Source organism: Ambystoma mexicanum, chromosome 4p (genome assembly GCF_040938575.1).
Source record: "Ambystoma mexicanum isolate Mex_15411 chromosome 4p, UKY_AmexF1_1, whole genome shotgun sequence".
Taxonomy (NCBI): Eukaryota; Metazoa; Chordata; class Amphibia; order Caudata; family Ambystomatidae; genus Ambystoma; species Ambystoma mexicanum.
Window position 1 is genome coordinate 220,619,372 of NC_090927.1, and position 25,777 is coordinate 220,645,148.

Below are 25,777 nucleotides of genomic sequence, written 5' to 3' on the forward strand. Positions count from 1 at the left end.
GTAACCTAGTTCTCTGTACAATTTTATATTTTACATGTGGTCACTCGGTATTAAGGGGCAACATTTGATCCTGAAATGACGTCACAGAAGGGCATTTGACCCAAATAAGTAATGGGGGTGAATCCGAGAATGCCGGAATTTCAAATTTGTCTCTTTAAGCATGGCATAAAAGTGTTCTATTCTCATCCATCCTGTCAGTGCCAAATCTTAAATAGTCTATAGTAATCAAAAGGATGCATAGCCACAATAAATGAAAAATATGCAGAAAGCCATCTTTTAAGTTGGACTGGGTAATGGTCAGGATGTTTTACAAGTTCTGGCTTTTACCTCCATTTGTTCTGTATTCTTTCACAGTAGTCGTAGTTTGTTGCCTACTCTGAACACTCAGCTACAAGTACCGGAATGCAATGTGATGGGTGCCTAAATGCTAGAATTCTGCATCTTATTGTTGCGCATGAAGTGTACAAAAGTTGTATTAACTTATGGAAATCAATTGATGGTTTTCTACTGAAGAATATGTTTTGACTGTCATCTAGGTTATGATGGTGATTGCAAAACTAACACTTGGTTCTCCAGTTAGGATTCCCCTGTTTACACATATAAGCGGTCCACTTAAGCAGGCTGTCTGATCAGCAATTCTTTTAATGGTTACTGGTTGGAAGTGTTGGTCTTTATTTCCTCTGTTGTGAATGAAAAGGGAGGGATGAGGTAATGATACTCTGCTTGAATTGGCCTCTCCTCATAAAGGAACTAGAGCCACGCCAGAGGCAGGTATTTGGTGCAGGTCTACATGGCTCCCCCACCTACAAGTGCCAAAATACAGCGTGAATACTGCAGTAGAATAGAAAAATGAATGATGGACAGACTACAGAGCAAAAGGAGAGAAGCAGGGAAAGACTGGGGGACTGGTCTGAGACAATGCCACAATGCCGCACAGAGTGAGAAGCATTGGGGAGCAGAGTCCATACAGTGAGTACAGTGCAAGAAAGAAAATGGTGAAAGGCAATTGATTCATGTTGACAAGCAGTCCTCTACACAGCAGTCCTCCTCTTTTATGCATTCTGGGATCCAAAGTCCAATACTGAGCATAAAGCTAAAGTGAGATTAAATAGGGGACAATGTAACTTGTCCAAAACCAAACGAAAGCCTACCCTCTTAACCTGCCTCTCATCTGCCTGATAGGTAACATTGTTCCCTCACCTCTAACCTGGCCGTGCTGCCTACTTGCACTTTTCCAATATTCATTGTCCTTGATCTATGTACTGTCCCTAGCGACTGTTCTATTTACTCCATTGCACAACCTGGTCAGAATGTCCCTCAAACTCATCCCATTGTAAGAAGCTCACGGTCTCCTGTCGAATCTGATTTCACATCTATTATACGTTCCTTTGTGATCAAAAGAGCATTGTTCCTCCTGTATATAAATAAATGTAACTTTTAAATGCATGCTCTTAAACACAGAATCGTTGCGAGAAGTAGCGATCCCTTATTCCATCAGCGTGGATGATGTGGATGTTGGTGACCTCTGCTGAGTCATTCTTGCATGTAACGGGATGGTAGAGGACTTCTTAATCACTTTGCTGAGAAGGAAGATGCTTTATGGTTGGCTAGGTTGTCTTTGAGTGTCAGTTTCTTCAGCAGATCTTTCCTATTTTCAGTTAGTTGGGAAGGTGCCTTGTGCGAGGGATATGAAGTGTTGTCGGTGCTCCACCTGGGATGACCTTCAGAGGGGTCGATGTAATCTTTGTAGTTGGTGGTTTTTCTGGAGAAATCGTCCTGAATTCTGACCATCTTGATATGTTGTGAACTGGTAATGACATCTGTGGTGTTTGGAACTGTCACTGTCTCTTGTTGAAAGAAGTTGAGTTGATGGCATTACATTTGTCGGTGGATTGCAAGGTCTAGCAGGGAGTTACTGCAGTGCTTCAAGGCTCGAACACAGTTCTGCTTTTGTTGGATGCTTCCATGATTTTTTTTTTTTTTTGTCGTGGATTTCTTTGCCTGTGGTAAGGATTGACCTCTTTTCAAAACTAGTTCTCAGAGATTTTCTTGTTGGGAGGTTTCTTTTCAGAACGCTTCTAGTGCAGATGATGCATTTGCTGTCAATGAGTGCTTGTGTATAGCAAGGTGTGGAGGGCTCATACTTGATTTGAAGTTTCAGTAGTGCATAGATATTTGTGGCCTCTATAAGGGTGAACTGGTGTTTGTATAGCTGGAAGTTCTTGGAGGGGGTCGAACGCAGAAGCCACAATGAAGTTCCCTCCAGTGCGCAAAAGACTAAGTTCTTCAATGGGTAGTGGGGTGTCTTGGGTAGTATGGTCACGATGGGGGAGATGTGTCTTCTGGAGCTGGATGGGTATGGCTGTGTGGTCTGCCCAGCCCGAATGTAGGTGTAGGGGTATTGGATAGCTGGAGAGTTGGATTGAGTGAGTGCTACCTTTGTTCTTTATTGGTTCTGTGACAAGTTGCTGTTGTGATGAGGGCTCTTATTTCGTAGAGGTTTGGGGTGGCCGGTCGGTAGGGTGGAAATGGATCATTGAGCATAAAGTGGTAGGTTTGAAGTTTCATAAATGTGCGTGCACCTGGGGGTGTCCATGTCCAGGAGGTCTTTTGGATGATTGATTTTTTTCGTCAGACTTTGATTTGTAATCCTTATCTTGGATGCTATAGCCTGGGATGTGTGCAGGTGGGGGGGGGGGGCAAATCGATGTAATCAAGTGCATCTATGTGGTGATGTTTGCTGCATGTAGTAGAGCAGGCATTGTTGAGCATAATATTTGGTGTGTGTGTGGTGGAGAAGAATTGTGGGTCTGGGAGAGATGTGTGGAGTATGGTGTGAACTGGTATTTACATGGGAGAGTGAGGATGTGTTTCTGAAGAGGAAGAGATGAGTGATGTGATGGCACATACTAATGGCTTACTTGCAGTGCATGGATCAGGGATGATTGCCTTTTCCAGGTTCCTGAAAGGTGAAAAAGGAATTGCCTTTGACCTGGCCTTGGTCTGCTCAGTTGAGGCACCATGGGTGCTAAGAGGTGAGAAAAAGCTTGCTCTGCCAAAAGCAGTAGGAAAAGATTAGTAATGATTAGCAGGATGGCGGAAGGCCATTTTGGTCTTGAGCCACTTGCACTAGCTGACCAAATGCACATTGGTGGTCATGCCTAAGGGAGAAATAATGAAGTTCTCAGATTATGAAGTTTGTTGGTCTTTGGTATTTACGATGTAGACTTCAAGATCTGGACAAACCTGACCTTCAGGAGGCCATTGTAAGGTGTCCTGAAACTCTGTATAAAACAGTTCTGCAGCGATGCACTCTTTTAGTGGATTGTTTTTCAATAGATTAAACAGCGTCTTCCTTTAATAGGAGATGGTTCTTTAGGCGGTCTGCTATTTAATCTTGCTCATTCCCTTCGGCAGAGTAATGCTCCTTAAAATAAGAAGCGGGATGGTTGGCATTGCACCTTTCGAATGTATGGGTGAATATACAAGCCCATGCCCCTGTTGTAAAGGAGACCCGTGGTCCCTGACCTTTATCATTACCCCTATGTTTATCCAACCAAATCTCCCTTCTGTACAGCCATACTTTTGCCCTTTGAAAGGACTGCAGTCTCTCAGCCCGTGTCTTGCAGATGATCTTGTTAAAACAGTTCTGAAATATTCACTTTCTTAAACCCCATTTACTGCACCAATCCTTATTGCAATTTGATTCCACCTAGTCTTCAAGTCTCAAGACAAAGCAATGCATCTTCTCTGGTCCTCTAAGCTGTGGATTTGCCTCAAACGTTGGGTGGGATTTAGAGTACTCTGAAAGTAACGCAATCTTGAACAGTCTGTGCCTGGAGTTTCTATTCCTTAAAATATTCCAGCGGGCACAGTGATGCTCAGACTCCCTACCCAAAAAGTGCTTATGATTAAGATTGAGATCGAGCCTTCGAGCAAGAATGTTTCTGAGGAACCTTGACAGACTCGTCTGACTCCTTGCCACTTCCATCCAGGTAATCTTTGTGGCACCTGCATTAAAAGGCCTTTCAGAGGCCTCAGATCGGACACCTTCTCAGGGGCTTATTATAAGATCACTTTGTGCCTTTGTTGCGGGATGCATAGACTAACATGCAATTGTGGTTTGATCGCAAGCAGACCTGAAATGGGAGAGTGATTTTTCTCCCCCTGTTCGTGGATGCGGATGCCAGTAGGGTCTAGAGTCTACTACAGGTTATTGTAACCAAATGGTCAAAGAAGGCACTAGGTATGTAAATAAACTGATGAATCGTGGCTGGGGCTCATTTGTGATAAAATGGTAGAGGACAGAGTAAGTTGATGTGTGCTTCTACGTATGGACTATTTGACTATCTGAGCGGAACGAAATCTAGGCTGCTGATGGAGTTATGAATGAGTTATGCCATTGTTTTCTTTGTTGCAACAGATCAGTCCTACTTACCAGGATTGTTAAATACTATAGCAGTCTGGACCTCCATGTATCTTGAGTATTGTAATGACTGAAAGTTATACATTACTATATTCAGGGAGCTGATGTCGGCCTGGGACCATACATCACAAATCTGTTCTCCTTTCATCAACACTTGTCTGATGTTTTTCATCTGGAACCCAGCCCTCGAATCAGCCGTCCTAGAGTTCTGAGTATGTCTTCCCTTCGTCATGATTCTGCAGACCCTGGCTCATGCAAGGAGGTAGGGGACAGTTTGTGTTGACTACTACCTTTTGACGCACTTAATGGTTTCCACTTTTTCTTAAACTGTCCACTGATTTGCCAATCCTTTTCCACCACACACCTCTCCACTGATTTGCTGATTGTTTTCCAACCAATGATTCGGGACATTTCTGTGCCCCACCCTTCCTAGTGGCCTGAAAGAGATCAATGATTCCTGGAGAAAACCAAGTCTTTCAGGGGTTGCTGTGGAATAGTTGGTAAATCCTGGTCGTAGGTTATGGTTAAAACTGTACTCCTAGCATCGCTGATGCTTTGGATGGATCTGCATCGAGCCGCAACAGATGTATATATGTTATAATAATGAAAGTCAAAGCCTACAGGGCCCTGCGCCGCCATAGGTTGTCCATGTGGTCCGGTTCCGTGGACATTGTTTAAGTTCCAGTTAATGAGAAGGACTAGACCTCGGATACCCTGATATTCTAACCTCTGATGCAAATATGGTTTTGGCATTGGTCTTGACATATCCAGATAATGAGAGGGTACCGGAGGTCCTTACTGCCCCACAATGATATTATACTGTGGTGTTTCCATTTGCTATCTAAATTAAACCATACTACTTCCTTGACCTTTTCCTAGTGCGGTGCATTGTATAGTATTGACTAGTGACCACTGATGGAGACTTTTCTGTTCGTTCTACCATGATAACATTGGCTCCTTGGCCCCTTGTCAAGGGTCCATGGATTACTGATGCTGATCCTCGTTTATAAGGTTGTGTGCTCTGCTAACCCTGGACTGGGCATCCTCTTTCAGAGACTAGAAAATTCTATATTTTAAGATCAACTGTCCAAATGATGAAACCACTTTGTCTCAACGTTCAAATATTTTCTTCGGATGGTCACGATTTCAGAGCTTATCAGAGCTTATGTCAGTGATGATTTACAGATGGGCGTAAGCATTGGTGATGGCGAACGGAGAGTCATGTAATTTTAGAATGTGCAAGTAAAAGGCAGAGATGAACATCCTCTGAATGTTGCACTTGCTTTAAAAAAATACTCTTTTATTCATTGTTTTTAACAGGGTGCACATTTTCCATGTGTGCTCTTTCATGTTGGAGATTTTAGTAATTTATTTCTTTTCACAGGCATGCAGTCTGCATTTTCTACCTGGTGCTTCGAGCACTGGACACTGTGGAAGATGACATGACTATCAGCTTAGAAGCCAAAATCCCAATGTTGCATGACTTCCACACTTACCTGTACAAACCAGAGTGGAGATACATGGAAAGCAAGGAAAAAGATCGGCAAGTGCTTGAAGACTTCCCAACGGTAGGAAAAACGTTTGTCTTTTTGTTGACTTAAGAATTTATTTTTTTGTATTTGTGGGTAAGGGGCTGAATGAGTTTACAAGTGACGGTCCCCTTACTTCCTTTAATTAGAGGTGGATATTTTTTCTGGCAAGAGATTTGAGTTTCTGTTTAATCGTTTTATGAGACAATAACCTAGTTCTTGAGGAAATGCAACAAGTTGCCAGTTCCGGAGTTCTTTTGGCCTCAGTGTTTTTTCCTTTCCTCAGGGTCTCCATATACCCTGACCTACATGGGTGCATTAGTCCGAACAATGTGATTCCGTTAAGAAGGCAGGTCTGGACATTATTTTAGCAATAATATCTAGACCAGCTGGTAGCTGCCTGCTAGAACATGTAAATGGTCACCATTGGTTCACAGGCACGGTGCTCTGTTCTGTTTTTCATTTAGGAAAAAGCATGTGTGCGCATATTATTTTTTAAATCCAAAAGTCCTTGCTCCTCATGGCTTACAAGGGAACTGGAAACACTGCTCTGAAGAAAGAGAGCGTGTTTCTATTTACAAGGTGCAACCGTGGACTAGTATTAATGCCAGTGGAAGTTCCAAGACAGCCAGCTCAGTAGTTTATACCTGCGTTCTAAGCTGCCAATTGGCAGAGGATCAGCAACCAGATGCCTTTTCAGGACGATTCCCCTGAACCATTGTGAGGTCTCGGTGAGGGTGTCTTACATGTTCTTGACAATCGTCGGAAGTAAGCTAAGCATGAAAGGTTTACCCAATTCAACAGCAGCACATTATAATAAATTCTTGAGATTCAGGGAGTGAAACCGCATGCAGCCTCCAGCAGTGATTTTCTACCTTCCTTTTTAACTTGAGTCCCCTGCGGACTTGTTGGATGTAACCTCTGCATCTTATGCACTCTTTCCTCCGTTCACCCTCCCCTCCCCCCACTCTTTTCCCCATACTGTAGCTCTCCCCGTGCATGTGTAGAATAACTCCTGTATGAGGATGGATTTTGAATGGAAGCGGAGATGATTCCCAGAAGGACGGTGGAGTGGAGGCTGATAGAAAGATGTGCAGGGTTCATTCACTGCTGCAATAAAGGTATGTCCTCTTCTACCTCCTACTCCATTCTTCATTGGGGACACTACTTTTTGGCAACAAGGAGTTTGTGAACCACGTACCGGGAGCCCACAGTAGCTACAGACGCACCAGACACTTCACATGCCCAACCTGGATGTTCGAGAAGGTGTATCTATGGCAGATCACAAGAGCCCTTGAAGGCCCTCGCTAGGACTATCGTCCATCGCTCCCCGTTGGCCCATAAGCCTGTCCCCTTTATCTGGAGGATCCGGCCAACCCATGTGCTGCCTCACACAACAGGAAAACTTTTGCTGACTTGTTAGAAGCACATAGAGTGCTTACAACATTGCCTAGGGGGGATGAGGTAGCCAAAGAAACTAGGATCATACAGTGTGCAGATTTTAATTTTGATGACAAAATCTCTATACCCTTAGCACACAAAGGACGTGAAAATGTATTCTCATGCAAATGAAACGGCTTGTTTGAAACCTGGTTTGTGGAACACAATATACACACAACCTCTAGGTGTACCTGCTGAGGCAAACAATTGCCCCAATGCAATTCCTTGTGAACCATTAATTAACCTACAAATAACAATACATCCTCAGAATAGTTTTACCAACACCTGGCGTGCCAGCTATTTCCTTTGTGGAATGGAAACAATACTGGATTAACTACTTCAATCTTGAGAGCTTGATGGACTGACCACAGGAAAGAAAGAAATCACTACTACGTTAGACCGAAGTCCAGGATGGCAACAGAAGTTTCACAAGATTCCCCAACTCGCTGCAGAACAAGGGGCAGGTGATCTGGATGCCTGCGAAATAGCACTGAAGCAATTGGACCACTATTATTTACCCAAAAAGGGCAATATTACCCTTTACAGATAACGTTTTACACAAGATGGGAGAAACCAGATGAGTCTGTAGCACAGTGCGCACCTTGGCCATCCCGTGCAATTTCGGTTCCCGTATTGGGAACAGACTAACTCTGAAGAGTCCAGATAATCATACGCACAAATGACACTGACACTATGGTTTGTGCGGAAATCCTTCCCTTGAAGCAACCATGGCGATAGCCAGGAACGTGGAACAGAGTATTGTGTTAAAAATCCATCAAAGAAAAAGAGCTGGCTAATGAGAACCCAGGTGCTCTTGACTACATTCGATGTGGTGCAAGTCAATTTAGAGACAAAAACAAAATGGGCACATGACGCCAAAGGAGACACAAGAGAAGCAGGAATACACAAAGACATTGAGGTACAAATGCTTGACTCCTGCTCCCTGCTCTTTCCCAGCATTACATCGGAAATGTTATAATTTAGGAATCGGGGGACATCTCGTGGCAGTATGCTGCCGAAAGAAAAGTGACATGTGTTGAAGAGCGCACCGATTAGGAACATGTGTTGACCATCGCAAGTCGCACAAAAGATTGCCCCGAGATGAAATGCCCAAGTTATGCAGTATAGATCAACTAGATTCTCATTAAGGTGATGCTAAACAGCTGTTCCCTGAACTCCTATTCTAGCAGAGATGGGAGAGCATGCTGCACAATGGCTTAACAGAGAAGCTTACGTCCAACATCAGCGACCCAGAGAGGGTGTGTGTGCGCTTATGGATGTTGGGGAGAATTCTCATTTCGGTGTCAATTCCCTTCAACCTTATAGACCCCCCAGCTCTTTTGCTGGACTTAAAGACTTTTTAATTTTATCCCTGGAGTGAGTGAGACCTTTTTCTCCCCTCTCATGGGTTTTGACCCGATTTGGATTGTGTTTCCACGAGTCTCCATAGGCATCTACGTTTTGTATGGTGACCCACAGCACCTTCAGTGCAGTGTCAGAGATATCCTTTAGAAGGTTTGAATCCCTTTTTCTTGTGTGAACTACCGTTCCCAAGAATAGTAAAGTGAAATTGACTTACCTTTTTGTCTTTGTAGGTCCAGCACACGCCATTTTATGTGGAGTGCTGGGAGGGTTACCTTGTAGCCCCTTAATTCTACATTCTCATGTAACATTTTTATGTTACCCTCCCTACTTTAAATGGCTGGTGGCATTGGTTTAAGTTTCCTACCATTGTGATCTTCTACCGCAGGCTGAACCCTCAGCTGCAGTACAGCACACATGGGTGACCATTTTGTCAAAATGGCCCCAGACTTCTTTTTTCGCCATTTTCTGTTTGTGAGGTCTTTCTTGGGTTTTACTGTGTCGAGGCAGATTTCAGCCCTTGGTTCGTTTTGGCTTTGGCGGGCTTCAGCCCTGAAGCCCGCCGCTGGCTCCAGTGTGTCTGGAAAAGTAGGATGTGAGGGAGTTTACTCAAACTTCCCTGCCCTTTGTCACTAGGAGTTGCCTGAATGCAACCAGTCCTGATTGGCTGGCTGTCCTTTCAGGAAAGCCAACCTGCTGTGTAGTTGACAGCCTAGGCTGTGCATGAGTGGGAGAAACCTGCTTAAAAGGTGAGGGTTTTGGGACTAGAGGCAGAGTCGACCACTGGGAGAAATACTGACGAAGAAGCTGAACGAAGTTTGCTGCATCCTCCTGGACCTTTGAATTGCGCGGTGAAAACCTGCTGCTGTGCTGAAACACTTTTTTTTTTCAATTTGACAGAGAAATTCTGGAAGGGACGACTTCTCCTCTTGGGTTAGTGGGACTAACTAACCCCGAGACGGACTCCACTGAACCATCTTTCACGACTGGCTGTACTTGTTTGCTGCTGCAAGGACTGAGTGCCTAGGGTTAAGTAATCCGTAGTCGAGTGCAACGCCTGAAATCCGGCTAGAAGCTCCAGAAGTTGCCTAAGGACCCTCCAGAAGCAAGACGACCAGAGCTAGAGTCCCCTCACAAGAATGCTGGACCCAAGGAGTGAAGGAAGCCCAACCGGTATCCGATATCCCAACAGTGCTGTTTACTAAGCGCTGAAACTGCAAAGTGCTGCTGAACCAAAAAGAGGTACTGTTTAGACTTGGGGTACTTACCTTATTGTCTGTTAGCTTTGCTTTTCTCCGTTGGGAATTGCAGTGGCCTACTTGATTCCAACTTCTTGAACAGGCTTTAACAGTGTGTGAGCCTACAAGTGATTTTCTAACAAACTCTCTAACTTTGTGCAAGACTTTGATTCTAAGAAGTGTTCAGCTCCATAGACTGTTTCAAATTCACTTTGGTTGTCCTGGCTTCCTGCAGGCTCTTCTAGACCATTGACTTTGATATTGTTTGTCCCTCATAGCTGGTAACTTGTTTTAGACTGTATATGCTGGGACAGGCTTGTCTAGATTCCATTGGACAATTTTAAGTGTCTTCACATATACTGAGAACCTGTTTAACCTTTTTCTTCCTTAACCCTTTCCTTTCTGCAACCTCAATCTGCAAAGTAACTAGTGTGGTATATAAATGCCATTACTGTCCTTGTGAATGTAGTCACCTCAGGGTGTAGGAATTGTGCAAGAAGCATTTCCAAAAAATATCCACTAACTTATTTTGATTCTGAAAAGTAATTTTAAAGTGTCTTTACATTGTTATATGAATTGCCTTTTTTAAAGACTGCTTATTTAAAAATTGATGTTACAACAGAAATCTTGAATGTGTTACTTGGTTACTTGTATTTACGAATTTCATTGGTACAGCTCTCCAGCTCACATTTACCCCTCTTGACATGGGCCTGGCTGCTCAGTCACACTACCAACTTGTGTAGTAGAGACCTATACCAAAAGGTGGGTTACCTAATACCAAGCAGATATGTGTTGTGTAGTCTCACACAGTGTGACTGCACCAATTATTACCTAACAATGGATCATGGATTAGAATGTTGGGAATGCTCCATGCCCTTCAAAAACAGAAAGGTGGTATAAAGCTATAAATGGCAAGAAAGGGGATTGATGTCCTCAGTCCTGGGGATTAGGTTGGACCCAAACAAAGATGAATCCGTTGGATCTCGACATATAGAGGAAGTCCTGTTCCCTGAGGTATATAGACATCCCGTTCGCTGTGGTCTTTCACAAGAGGATTTATTGCCTGAACCTCTATGTGCACCAAATTGTCCTAAAACCTGGAGCCACCTCTGTCTGCCACAGCCAAGAACTGCCCATGAGACGTGAGAACAAAAGCAGAGAAGCAACTTGTAAGAGCAGGCAATAGTGAACCAATTAAGTCGGCTGAATGGGGAGCCCAATTGTTGTAGCACTAAAATAAATAGGCCAGATGAGGGTACCTGGGCCTCGCAGTCTTCATGGTAGATATCCCTTATTGCTGAATTTTTAAACTGAGCGCCCAACACTAATTTCTGTCATCCTACTCTCCCTCCTTCCTTCCCAACTGGTTGGGAACGCCTGCGTACGCAGTTGGGATGGAAAACGCATACTCAAAAAGATAGCTGCCCCCTTTAAGGACTTCTAAGAGATGGGACTATCTCGCACACGTGCGTTGCTCTTCCTACCAGTCCCATCCTTCACCCATATGTGTATTGCTCATCAAGAGTGCACGGACAGTTATTTATCACCAGTACATTTGCAGAGCAAATACTTTGAACGCAGGTAGACGAAGCAATGACTTACAACCACACGCACAATTAGAGGATAATTAGCACTTATAGTTAAACATACATAAGCATAGGTGATAACACAGAAATACATCACAGAAAACTTAGTAAGTTAGCAAGAATACATCACCATGGGCGGAACTGAATTCCTTATCTCGCCAGAAGCGGCTGAAAGACCCCGATAACAGCCAGGCCGAGAGCACAACCCACAGGGATTTCGGAACAAGGCATTCTCCCCCCCACCCCCACCCCTCTCCGAATGAGGTCTTTGTGCTTTCTCCCACCTGACCTTTCCAGAGCTCCGCATATATGCCCTCCTCAAAAGTTGTGGCAATTTCTCGAACCTTCTGGCATTAGCGCTTGCGCATTGATGAGTGACCGTTCGTTGCCGGCCGAGTCAACTGACAGTAACCCCAAGGAGCAAAGCGCTTCCCTCTTCTAAAGCACCACGGAAAACAATTCCATAACTCATCTTGAAACCTTGGCGCAGGCATAGCAAACCATAACAAACCACCTTATCTGGTACCAGCCGGCACCTATGGATCATAGCTTTCCCAGTGCTGTGTCCTTGGCTGAGGCATGCATACCAGTCTCAGCAATGAATAACGTTGAAAACCTGTTTTTCAGCAAGTGCAGCCTCAGATTCCACTGAGGCATGGAATGAATATCCATTATGGCTCTGAGTGCCCCCAGAATGCACTGCGCACCAGCGCCATGTTTTAGCTCAAGCATCACACTGTCACCAACTGGTCACACCCAGTTCCTGTCTTTTCCATCTACTTGATGGGTTGGAATGCTGTGCTCCCTACAAACCCATTTTCTTGGGGCGTACCTTTTTAATGTATCCAATGCAGGAAGCAATTCTCAGCGGCCGATTCCCATCATGCCTGCGTACGGTGCCTGGGGGTACATCACCCAGTGAGTTCTTGTGTTTTCCGCCGTGGAATTCACAAGAGGTCTCTGCAGAGTCATCTTCTTTCCATGTCAAAGCTGGGATCCGTGCCGAATGCAACTTTGGACTTTGTAAGGACCAGGAAGGAGGCTGACATTGGTAAGAGGGAGACTGTACCAGCAGGTGAGGTACGTGTTTCGGCACCAGCCCTTGGCACCCAGGTAAAGACTGCCACACCAGTTCCAGGGTCTTCTTGGACCGTTTAGGGGGAAGTCGGGCGCTTACATCAGTGAGTACCTCTGGGTGGGAAAATCTTGGTATCTCTGCGTGGGAAAATGTTGGTACCTCCAGGTGGGAAAGGATCTGGAAAGATCCGCCAGTCCCAGAAGATTTGTAAACTCCAGACAAAATCATAACAGTACCAGGAAAGAGCTCTTCCACCTCAGGTAGCAGCCGAAACGGGTGAGATTGGCCTTAAAGAGGCCAGAGCATCCAGGGTTAAGATGGTACCAACTACCTCCCCTGTATCTGCATCAGTATCCAAATTGGCTAGCGCAGAAAAATCTTCTTCAGTACTGAAGAAAGGTGAGAAATCCTAATCATAAGAAGCATAAGGATCATTCTCGATCGGTACCGGCCTCGTAACCGACTACTCCGAAGAGACACGTTAGATATGTTTTTCTAAAGTCCAACTGGTGTGGGACTTCATACGACTTATCTCTTGGTATTGGGGACCCATCTTTTAACATAGGCCTGTTCTACACAAGTCGGTGGAGTGACTGAGCTGCCAGGCTTATCTTTAGAGGGAGTTATGTGAGCTGTATCTGTACATACAGAAACCGGAGAAAACATGTACTTACTCCAAAGTTATGTTAAAATATATTTATTTATATATATACACAAGGCACAATTCATTCTATAAACTGATGCCATTTCAAAAGCAATGTTATTTGCTGAATCTTTTAACAATAATGCAGGCGAGTACTTTTCATATACTTTTCATATCCATCACACAGAGTGACGTCAGTTAAAGGGAAAAATAAAAATAATATTCTTTTGGAAGCTGGGCCATAATAAAAAATATACAAAGGACCTTTTTGTAAAAATATTTTTTAAAGAAAAATGAGCCTCAAAGTCCTACACTAGGAGGCATTTATTTTGTGATATGAATCATCCTCCGGTGCTTGTTACCTCTGCTCTTGCGGCAATAATCAATTGAAAAGCCTCCTACTGAGAGCTTTTGCCTATTGCTGCCGGAGAGCAGAGACCGCTCGCGTTGTAGTGATAATTGCAGTTAATTTCTTTTGAAGTTAAATTAAAACAAAAGTCACAGCAATTACTAATCTATTCTGCCACTTGGGCGGGCGGTGGAATATTCACAATTGCCGTTACTTTCGTTTTAAGCTTCTAGGGTGCCCTGGAAACCTAAAAAGAAACTGGAATTATCAGTACAATACTGGCAGGCTAGCTTGCTAGTGTTCTCTGCTCTCCGGCAGCAATAAGCAAAAGCTCCCAGTAGGGGGCTTTTGCTTGATTATTGCAGCGAGGGCAGAGTTAACATAAGCACAGAAGGCTCATTCATTTTACAAAATGGATGCCCCTTCGTGCTGAATTTGAGTCTCATATGCCGAACATTTTACATAAGAACATTTTGTAAAAATATTCATGTATTTTTTTATTATAGCTCATTTCTTAAAATAATAACATTCTTGAGTGAACTCCCCCTTTTAAGGTCAGTAAAAACCCTTATATGTATCACCTTTGCAAAAAATCTAGGTTCATTTAATTTTTTTAAATTTTAATTGGTCATTTATAACCCACTAAATACCCGAGGTTTCTAAGCACGGACCCGGGGATCGAAACTGTATTGCTCCGCATAGTCTTGCTTCCAAGGTGAGCGCGTTGCCCCTGAGCTATCCTCACGAGACAAACACAGAAGATGGAACACAGCTAGCAACTGTTACTAACAAGTACACCTCCCATTGGGATTGTTGCAGTCTGTTTCCTAACAACAACATTGTTCACAATTAAAGTTTATGGAGGAGCCAGCATTGCCAAAGCCAGTAGAATCAAGAAAATGGACCTTTGGGAAACCAGCAAAGCCAAAGTCAATGGACCACACCAGTTCCGATGAATATCTTCTGAGGAAAGGTTAGTTAACCAGTCAGTTGTTCTTGAAGAAACCCCAGGAGCTCCAGGGGAGCCTTCCTGATGCTCCCACTTGGAAAAAAAACAGCACTCCCAAAGCAAAGGAATACCCAAAATGGCTTAAGGCAGGTACAACCCAAGCTCCACAGTACCTTGAAAGTGAAGAAATTGTAGCTGGCTTCCTTCTAGGTGCAATGTTGCAGACCCTGATTCCGTCTCCTTGGTCGTGGTGACGAAAGAGGAGACCTGTGACAGCATTCGGGAGAAGGGGTGGGCAGCAACGGGTTCAGCTCACGTCAGTGGCTCTTTGTTGGATTCTCTTCAATCACTTGGTTCTGAACACTTGTGAGGGGGCTTTTGGTGTAGAATTCCTGCCTTCGGAGGTCCACATTGATTTCTGCAAGTTTCAGCTGGGTTCGATATTCGGAAGATGATGCACTCCATAATGGTCCAGGTACCCCCAGGCATTGGTGTTCTGCAGCCCAGGAAAGTCTCAAGACGTCGGGGGATGGCTCAAAATGAAGAAGGTCTTGAGGCTAGATGGTCCCACCAGCCTAAGGGAGGAAGTCCTCCTTGGTGGTCTTCCCTGTCGATTTTGAAAACTGAGTCAGCACAGCTGCAGGGCTTCACCGGTGCTTCTCTGGTCCTTGAAGGTGCTCCTCGCATCTCTTCTAGTCTTCTGCTTCGGATTCCTTGTTTCAGTGGTTGCCTCTGCCTGTGGTCCTAAAATCCTCACCCTTTTATGCTGGAACCCATTCATTCACACTCAGCTGTCCTCCAGGTCAGCCAGCCGCCCAGTTAGAACTGGTTTCAGCCAGGCATACCTACAAACAAAGGACAGTGAGGTTTCTGGCTCCTCGGTTTCGGGCTCCTCCCTCACTTCCTACCTTCTCAGACTCACTGGCGCCTGGGCGGGCTTTAGGGCTGACATCCTCCAAAGGCAAAACTCACAAAGGACTCCAATCTACTCTTTATTATTATTTTTTGTTGTATTTGCTTAAGAAAAATCCTTTTACAATATCGCTTCAGTACTATACAGCTAATAAATAAAATCCACAATAAATTCAAATAAAAGCAAACCTTAAACCATTAAAAAAAAAACTCGGAATCATCATCATCATCCATAGAAGAATAGCTCCTTGGGCAAAGTAGTTGAATCGGGGGTAAATAAGGACAAGGTGTAGGATATGAGGATAATAGAGTTCATCTACTCTAAACGATAGAAGAAAACCCCTGAAGGAACGGACAAACGTAAAATGGTGAAAAAAGAAGAGGGGGGATGGTGAAGTGGCATTTTGAGATGACTTCCTCCCTTAGGCTAGTGGGACCAACTAGCCTCAAGACGTGCTTCGTTCCGGATCAACCTCTGTCGCCGGAACCTTTCTGGGCTGCAATTTCCACATACCTGGGGTACCTAGACCACCAACTAGTGCAACGTCTTCCTGAGAACTTATCTGGCCAAAACTTAGTGTGCAACTTGAAGGACCTCCAGAAGCAAGAATTCTTCATCTAGAGTGTCCTTGCCAGAGTTCAGGACCGGAGGACTGAGGATGTTCCAACCAGGGATATTCGTTCCTCTTTGGCGCTGAGAAAAAGGTGCCAAAACCACAAAGAGCCGCTGAAATGAGTGGAATCCATTGCTGCAGAGTCCCTCTCAAGTGTTCTGCAGCAGAAGCCCGCCAGACTTCCTTCCTTTTTCGTCACCACGACCAAGATCCAGGAACAAGGGTCTGCATCGCTGAATCAAGAAGGAATCCAGGAACTGGCCACCAGGGAGCGCACGGATGACAAGCTACTCCATGTGAGCTCCGTTCCGTGGTCCCTGGAAAGTGGGTTGAGCCCCCACCACAGGCACACCCGCCCCCACGGATTCAGTGATCATAAAATAATATGCGAAGGAGCTGGGTGTGAACCGACTGAAACCCCGATCAAAATCGCGCCAAGATTCGATGAGATATTTGCCTTGCTGACATCGACCCCAAGCTGCGCAGCAGAAGTTTGCTTTGAGTGCGTCACCTGAACGGGACCCAAGCTGTACTTTGCGGCCCCAGAGACCAGCTCTCTCCGCTGGCACCATATGGGAGACGCTGCACTAAGAGCACAAGAGAGGACCCCCCCCCCCCCGAGCCTGCCAGAGACGTAGCGGAAGACGGACAACCTGCTACGCCACCGGCATTCATTGAAGCATTGTTGGGGAGCAGTGCCTTTCTCGCGCGGAGGCTAGAAGCCCATGCAGGACCACCCCAGGTGAGACACACCCGGTGTATCAAGTGCACCACAAAGGTGGTCCCCTGACGGAGGTGAGAGTGAGAGCCCTCGGCATAGCGTGCGGGGCTCGAGGAGACCCATGCTACGGAGGAGATGAGCTCCGAAAAATAGAGGAATAACACTGCCGCCACCAGAACCCCCCCCCCCCACCCGCCTGCATTGGCCTACAACAAAACTTCTCCCGATTGAAGTCAGGGTTAATCCCGGCCACTGGAGCGCGTCCACGTCCCACGGGCCTGCGACGAGAAACCGGCAGGATAAGCTGCAAGTTTACATCGCCTCCTCCGGCACCCCCATCCTTCAAAAGGGGATTGTGCACTGCGCCACTTAGTACGAGCGAGGTCAATTGGATTTCTTTAGAATACACCTGGCTATCCGATTTAAAAGCTCACCACCAACAAGATACCCCCTGCCCCCAACGAGATACCTGTATTACAGTCTCCACGTGTGAATTTCCCGAATCTCTCCAATTTGAAACGAGAGGAACGGTGCAACTTCGGAAGAGCCACAGACCCCAAAACTCATACTACGGAATTACCCTTATGAAACAATAAGGGCAAGCAGGAATATAGGCAACAAGCACCAGGCGTGACGCGCCCCGATCAAGGTGGGAAGATCCGGAAAGGGGACCGGGCGAGTACATTCGTGGATATTTATAATCGACTTAGCCCACTCTTCCCCTCCTTATGTGACTCAGAAGTGACGCTGATGATTTTGCATCCCAGAGAGTAGAAGTATACGTAATGAGGCGCCCATGATAACGCTTCACTCACATGTACAACTTTCCAGTGGCCCTCAAATGCCGCATTGGTTATGGAAACAGAGCTCCAATTTCCTATGATCACCAAAGCGACACAGCGACCCCTGCATAGAGCCGCCAAGTTACACACAGTTGAAAAGATCACCTCACCCCATTGACTCGGACCTCCACTTAGCTCCCCCACAAAAAAACAATACTGTAACTCTGAAGAGACAACCATCTCCCATTTGATCTCTTGGAGTGCCACATCACTGCCCCCGTCACGTGCTCAGAGACTTTCATCTCCGAGAAACAAGCTGGAACCCTCTGATTGTATATCACGTTAGAAGCAAGACTATAAATAACGTTAACTGTGTACAAGGAACGTAACGGTTTTCCCTGAGCGCAAAGGACTAAAATAGCGATCGGGGAGGTGGTGATTTGTAACACCACCTGAAGGAACCTGCATACTGCTTCTTCCCAGTGACTTATTAGGATTTTCGAATCTCGAAATATTCCTGGAAACATTCTGAAACCATCACTGTTACTGAAGACAGACCCCCGGTAGCAGGGCGATTACCTTCTTCACTAGCCAAATGGAGATTAGCCAAATACGCCTATTCCCCATCATTATCCCCTCCACGCAGCACAAATAGTGACCATGGAGACCTCCAGAGGGGAAGCAGCAGCGACGAAGGGAGACATTGCTGCTCTTTTGAATGAGATAAAGAACATGGGGACCAATATAGGTGGCAAAATAGATAAGATAACACAACAAATTGACGAGATGGAGGAGAGACTGGAAGGTGTTGAAAATAATCCAGCTTCTATAGACACTTGAAACCCAGATGGACCTGCGATTAAGGGAAGTGGAGCAAAGGGAGGAGGAATTCCGAATAAAAATAAACAATTTGGAAAATCGAGAGAGGAGAAACTACCTGTGCTTTTTTTGGTATCCCCGAACAGGAAGGGGAAATGGAGGCGGACATCAGGAAAACAATCCATGACATTATTAAAATATTGGCAGCCGACGAGGAGATTGACAAACCCAAAACAGAGCAGATACGTAGAGCCGGCGGACCCTCAGGAGGTCCCAGATCTGTTCTTGCCAGGTTCCACAGATATCAAGATAAGGCCAGGATTCTGGAGAAAGCTATATCTGGAGGCTCGATCACCCTTGGAGGAATGCAGATCACTATCTTCCAAGATTTATCGTCACTGACCCTGGCCTTGAGACGCAAGTGCAGACTTCTTACAAGATGGCTTAAGGAACCCGATATCGATGGGGTTGCTCTTTTTCCCCTCTCTTTTGAACATAGGGGCAGGAAAATTCGACAGATCTGAAAGGGAGAAACACGAGTGCACAGCTGCACTTTTGGAAGCACACTAGGGAGGCAGAGATCAAGCGGACGCAAGTCGGAGCGGGAGGCATTGTGAACTTCAAGGCCCACGAAGGAAGAACGTCAAGGGATCCAGGAAATATAGACGAGGAAATATAGACGAGGCAATGCAACACCTGAAGGGGACAAATGAAGAGAACGATCAGCTCAGAGAAATCCCGCACACCTATAACTGCGACGCAAAGATGGCTGGTTCAAGAAGCCTTGGGTGATATGAATAATCTATAAAGTAGTCACAAAAGTGGCACGCAATATATGAACGCATCCCACGGATAAACCGTCAACGGACAATAAGCGAGATGCGATATGAGACTTCATATATCCTTCCAGTATTTTGGTTTTGAATGGGGGGGGGGAGAAGGGGAACAACCGGCTAGGGGGCTCAAATGTTACTGTGAATGTTTTCTTTTGAAAAGGGACAGTGAGGTAACGGTTCCCACTGGTGGTCTGACGGCAGATCAACGTTTTCATCGATCCTGCTCGATACCACCAATTGGATATGGGGAAGGGACAGGGGGGTTTGAGGGGGAAAGGAAGGGGGGTGGGGTTTGGAACACAATCCTCGTTTAAACTTGTAGGGGTGCACGCATGGTTGACCGATACTATATTAAGGTGTCATCTTCTGTTGAAGGGTTTGCAAACAAATATGGTCATGGATGGCGGTTGATGTAGACCAAGGAGTGGGAGGTCTCCTGAGGGTGGGGACTTTAAATGTCAAAGGCCTTCATTCCCCGACAAAGAGATCATTGGTACATCGAGAATTCCGCAGAGTGAAATTAGATATTCTCTTTCTTCAAGAGACGAAATTCACCAAGGGAGAAGAGCAGAAGCTCCTGGGGGCAAGAACAGGAATAGAATTCTAGGGATCTGGATCTCTGAGAAGGGGAGGAGTGGGGATACTCATCAGAAAAGGACTAGGCTTCACGATGATCAAGACATGACAAGATGTTGAAGGGCGTGCCTTACTTGTGGCCGGTGAGGTAGGAAAGGCTAGCTTTACGTTAGCAACCATATATGCCCCGAACGTGGGTCAAGATAAATTCCTTGCCAAGACGGTCCCCAAAATTATGCTAGAAGCTATTGGGCACGTCCTCCTTGGAGGGGATTTCAATATGTGGGCAGACCCTATTCTAGATAGAAAGACAGGCAAAACTGAGGCAAGAGACCCCATTGTAGGAAGACCGAGTGCGGTCGCAAAAATGCTCAATGTTTATGGCTTAAGAGACACATGGCGGCAGCTATACACCTTTTACTCATCCCCACTTAACACCTTCACTAGGATTGATCTTATCAGAGGAAATACATGCTGTAACGACGAGATCCGACATTGTCCCAATCACCTCGTCAGATCATGATCTGATCATGGACGACATCGATTGGGATAGTCTACCTAAGAAAGGAGGCCACTGGCGGTGTAATGAGACACTTTGGAGAGATTCGGTTTTCGAAACGCAGACGGAAACTGACATCTCGGAATATATTAAAACCAACACTGGGGAAGTTTCCAAGCAGATAGTCTGGGAGGCGGGTAAGGTGGCATGGAGAGGAGTTCTGATTAAGGAGGTAGCTAGTAAGAAAAGGGTGATAAACGTGATTGAAAACAAGCTCAGAGAAGAGATTTGTCGTCTAGATGAAGTGAGGAAAGATGAAACGTGGAAAGCTGACAAAGTTTTGGAGACCAGAAGGAAGAGGGAAGAACTCTGCCTCCTTGAACACAGGCAGATAACCCGTAAACTAAAGCTCTTAAGACAGAAAATAAACGAGAAGGGGGATAAAGCGGATTCCTTGTTGGCTGCCAGACTGCCGGCCCAGCGTGTTGAGCGAAGGGTATAGGAAATAGAAAATCAAGATACCTCCCACATTGTGAGAAACCTAGACATTCCCAACACTTTTGCCACATTCTATGAGACTCTGTATAGATTGAGGCCCAACTTGGGGAATCTGAGACCGACCAATACTTATCCTCTGTCCAAATTCCACAGATAACGTATGACGAAAGTTGTGCATTAGAGCGTCCAATTACGGAGGAAGAGGACAGAAACGCTGTTAAAAGACTGTCTTTGGGCAAATCCCCCGGCAAAGACCGCTTCACAGTGGGATTCTATAAATCCTTTCTCTCCTCCCTCTTATGCCATTTTTCTTTTTTTTAAACTTTTGTTTATTGGCAGAAAGTTAAGACAGGCATAGCACACATTGCACCCAGGCAATCGCGAACTAGAATCATATATTTAGACTTCACATTATGTACCATAACAATCCGTTCAGTAAGGGGTGAAGGAGGATTGATAGCACGAAAAAGGGCGAAATGATCAGTCCTTATGGTGGATCAGGTGGAGCAGGCGGGGGAGTGGAGCTCCATTCCACCCTGTCTCTATTTTTCAGGTTGCTACAAAACTCGGTCCACACATTTTTGGGGCGGGATGGCATGGGCAGGGATCCAATATACTCTTCCTCACACACCTGTACCCATGTGAGTGCCTTCAACCACATCTCAAAGATAGCGGGGGAGCGGTGTTTCCAACACTGTAATATACACTTTTTGGGGACAGCAGCACTTGCATTTAAAAATCTTGACATTTTATTTACATTTTCACCAGCCCATGTACCAAACAACAAGGCCAAAGGATCGAGGTCCACAGGGGATCCGATTATCTCCGATAGCGCTGTTGTCGCCTCTGTCCAAAATGCGTTTAGCGCGGTGCAAGACCAATACATATGTATATGATCAGCTGCTTCCGATTTACATTTCGGGCATGTGTGGGTCGGGGTGTGTGTGAACTTCGCTACTCTGTGAGGTCTATAATAAAGCCTGTTAAGGAGTTTATATTGTATGCAGTGGAATCTGGGGCTCAGGAAATTTTGCGCGTGTGAGCACACATCTTCCACATCGGATCAGTGATTTCCATTTCTAGCTCCCTGGCCCATGCCTCCCGTGGTTTGAGGGACCCATAATCCAGTTTTTTCCAATTGCATTTTATACAGCAAGGATATTATGCCCCTGCCGCCTGCGGAGTTTGCAGTGTATTGAAGTTCAGGAGAGTCAGGGGGCTCGTCTGGGTAGGAGGGCCACATTGCACGGACCGCTGCAAGTAACCTGAAGTATTGTAGCAGCACCAGTGCTGAGGTGGAATGTCCGGGCCGCCACGTTTGAGGGGTGATGAATTTACCGTCGGGATATAGATCAGTAAGTGCCCGATAGCCAAGGTTCTCCCAGTGACAAAGAAAATGTTGGTCGTGTGTGTGGGGTAGAGTCCAGGAAATTGCCATATGGGGAGCCATTTATAGTATGGGCGATGATCTTGATCCGAATTCAGAATGTAATTCCACGCTCTAATTGTGGTAGCCACAGGGTCTGGCGGGGCGTCTGTTTGGAATGTTCGATGAAGTATTAAAGTCATGATGTTGGTCCCGTCCCCTGCCAGTTTCTCCAGTTTGACGTGAGGGGGCGGGTTAGAGTGAGCGTACCAGTGTGTGGCGTGTTGGCCCTGTGCTGCGATCCAGGACAACGGAAGGTCTGGGGCATTGAAACCCCCTTTCTTATAGGGTAGGGTCATGTATTTCCACTTCTTCCAGACAACACCCGAATGCCACAGAAACTGGGCACCCGCCGAGTGGAGCCTTTTGAAGTAGTGCTTCCCGGGCCACACTGGTACGTTGGCAAAAATGTAGAGGAACTTAGGGACCACAATCATTTTAATTAGAGACAGTCTGCCCGCCAGGGACAGTGGGAGGTTGCGCCATTTGAGCATCTTGGATTAAATTAATTGTGCCGTGGCCTCGTAGTTATCCGCCAACAGGAAGGTTTTGGTTAGTGACACTTGCACTCCGAGGTATCTGATACCCCCTGGGGACCAGCGTAGGGGGAATTCACATGATGGTTGCTGAGTTGCAGCAGTGAGGGGGAATATTTCCGATTTAGAGTAGTTGATGGTGAAGCCAGAGTACGTGCCAATTTTAGTAATGTCGCGGATGATCGAGTCTAGGTGTACAGAGGGGTTTCTGACGTACAGGAGTACATCATCAGTGTACAGTGAGATGATTTCCGGTGTGTCCTGTAGGCGGATACCTCTGCGGGTGTGTCGATCCCTGACGTAGTCCGCCATGGGTTCAATGGCGAGTGCGAAAAGGATGGGGGAGAACGGGCATCCCTGTTGGGTGTCCCTGTGTAATGCAAATGGGGACGAGATAGTGGAATTAACTACCACCCTGGCCGTCGGTCCCGTAAATAGCAGTTTTATGTAGGAGTTCATATTTGGTCCTATTCCCATTTTCTCTAATACGGCCCATAGGTATTGCCATGAGACCATGTCAAATGCCTTCTGGGCATCTAGTGTGACTGCCACTGCATCAGTGGAAAAGAGAGCAACCCCAAAGTGTATTTTATGAAGTAAACTATTGGTAACTCCTGCGGCACAGTTGGCTTAATTCATGCAGTTGCCACGAGACAAATTGAGCTTTGGTGAAGGGTCCGCCTTAGAAAGGTTTAGCCTGCGGATATTAAGTGCAGTAGAGCGGCCTGGGACAAATCCACTTTGGTCTGTGTGGACCAGATGGGGCATGATTGGGAGGAACCTGTTCGCTTTAATTTTGGCAAATATTTTCATGTCTGTGTTAATGAGCGATAAGGGCCTATAAGATCCGCATTCGTCTGGGGGTTTCCCTGGCTTGGGAAGGACTGTCATTAGGGCTTCTCTCAAAGAGGGAGGGTGAGTAGTTGAACGGAGCGAGTCGGAGCAGACCCCTTACAATATGGGGGCCAAAATTGCGACATGTTTCTGATAAAACTCAGATGTGAGCCCGTCGGGACCCGGGGTCTTGTTTTTAGGAAGGTCGGAAATCACCTGGACGATCTCATCCAAGGTGAAGGGAGCATCCAATTATTCTCTGGTGTTTAGGGAAATGGGGGTCATAGGGATACGTTCTAGTAGGTCGTCTAAGTCGTGGGCTGTGTGTTCTGTCTGGGGGCCATATAGGCCGGCATAGAAGCTGGCAAAGATGTCAAGGATGTCTTGGTCGGGCCAGTGTCATGAATCATGTCTATCTAAGATGCTATCTATGCGGGCCCTTCCTCCTTACGCGCGCACTAGTTTAGCCAGAGTTCTTCCGGGCCTGTCTCCCTCTCCGTACCTGCAGGCTGCCGCGGGCCGAGCATAGTACCGAGTCTCGCTCAAGGCGAGAGATTCGTACAATTCCAGTTCTGTTCTGATCCCTGCTAGGGTTGCTGCCGCCGGGGCGGAAGCATATTCTTGTTCTAGTGCTTTGAGTTTAATTTCAGAGTTGTTCAGAGCATGTCTTATGGTTTTGAGGACCCCCGCCTCCCTCGAGATGCACATTCCCCTAATGTAGACCTTGAATGCTTCCCAGCGGGTCCCTTCGGGAGTGTCTTGTGTGTTGTTGTTCTCAAAGAACGTGTTGATGTCCGAGAGAATCTCGGCCTTGAAGACAATGTCAGAGAGAGCATCAGATTTAAAGCGCCAAGCGGGGCAGGTGGTCCGGGCGTTGCCCATTTGGATCTGCAGCAGCACAGGGGAGTGGTCAGAGATCGTGCGTGCGAGGATCTTGACCTCCGTTACCTTGCCCACCTGACACCCTGACAGTAGGAGCAGGTCTATTCTGGAAGAGCTATCATGTACTGTTGAATAGAAAGTGTAATCTCTCTCTTGGGGATGGAGTGTTCTCCATGCGTCGTGTAGGTTCAGGGACCTCATGTGTACGAGGAGACTTTTGGCAGCTCGCAACATGACCCTGCGGGATGTGATTGTTCTATCAAGTATGAGATTCATGTCTCCCCACCATATGATAGGGACTTACACATATTTCATAAGGATGGCAGTACTGCGTCTATAAAGTCAGGGGAGTCGGTGTTGGGCCCGTATGAGTTCACCAGCAAGCATTCCTCGTTGGCTAGAGTGCAGTGGAGAATTACGTATCTACCTTCTGTATCAATGTGAGATGTGTGGAGCGGGAATTTTACAGATTTGTGAATGAGTCAGGACCCCTCTGGACTGGGTGGAGTATTGGGTATAGAATCTGTGGGGCTCCAGGTCTGAGCTAGGTTCGATGATAGGAGTTTCAGAGCGTGCGTCTCCTGCAATAGGAGTACTTTAATCCCATGCTTTTGTGCGTATGCCGTGATCCTACGGGACTTTGTGAAGTTTGTCAATCCCGAACATTCCATGTCATCATTTTAATACTCCTGGGGACAATTTACAGGACATCCCAAGGAAAAGCTTTGTCCCTGCACCCTGCCGTGTGTGCTGCGATATCGTGTGTGTTTCTCATCCAAACCCGTCATTACCTTCCTGCCGATTTTAACGTAACATATCCCAACTCTACCACCCCCCCACCCTCGCTGCCCGGTGCAGCCTAGCAGTGTGCTAGTACCCACCCCCGGAGTGACCAAATGCGTGCCATCCCCAACTCGGCAACGCTAAACCAGTAGCCCAACTGGGGCTTAAACATAAACACTCTGCCTAAAAAGGCATTGCAGCTGCAGTGGGGGCTGTCGCTGCCGTCTGACCCGCATGGTTCATACATATTGCGTTGAAACAACATGAAACCTTGGTTGGCTGATGAAACGAAGGTTACAAGAAAAGCAAGCTTATTTCCAGGCAGCGAGATTTAAGCAGCTATTGCCGTAGACCGTTGCCTGGCAGTAATGTTAGAGTTCCTAGGTTAGGGCTCGGTGTGTGTCGTAGTAGTACGGCAACATATGGATCGGATGTGACGACCTCCAGCGGCTGTGCTCC

The 25,777-nt window shown here is 46.2% G+C and overlaps 1 protein-coding gene across 1 annotated transcript in view; it reads left to right on the forward strand.

Annotated features, from left to right (window-relative positions):
- Nucleotides 1-25,777, forward strand: part of FDFT1 (farnesyl-diphosphate farnesyltransferase 1) — a 258,645-nt gene that overhangs the window by 79,880 nt on the left and 152,988 nt on the right. Inside the window, exon 3 of the mRNA XM_069605736.1 lies at nt 5,811-5,994. Coding sequence (XP_069461837.1) covers nt 5,811-5,994 — 184 coding nt within the window. The remainder of the gene's footprint in view (nt 1-5,810; nt 5,995-25,777) is intronic.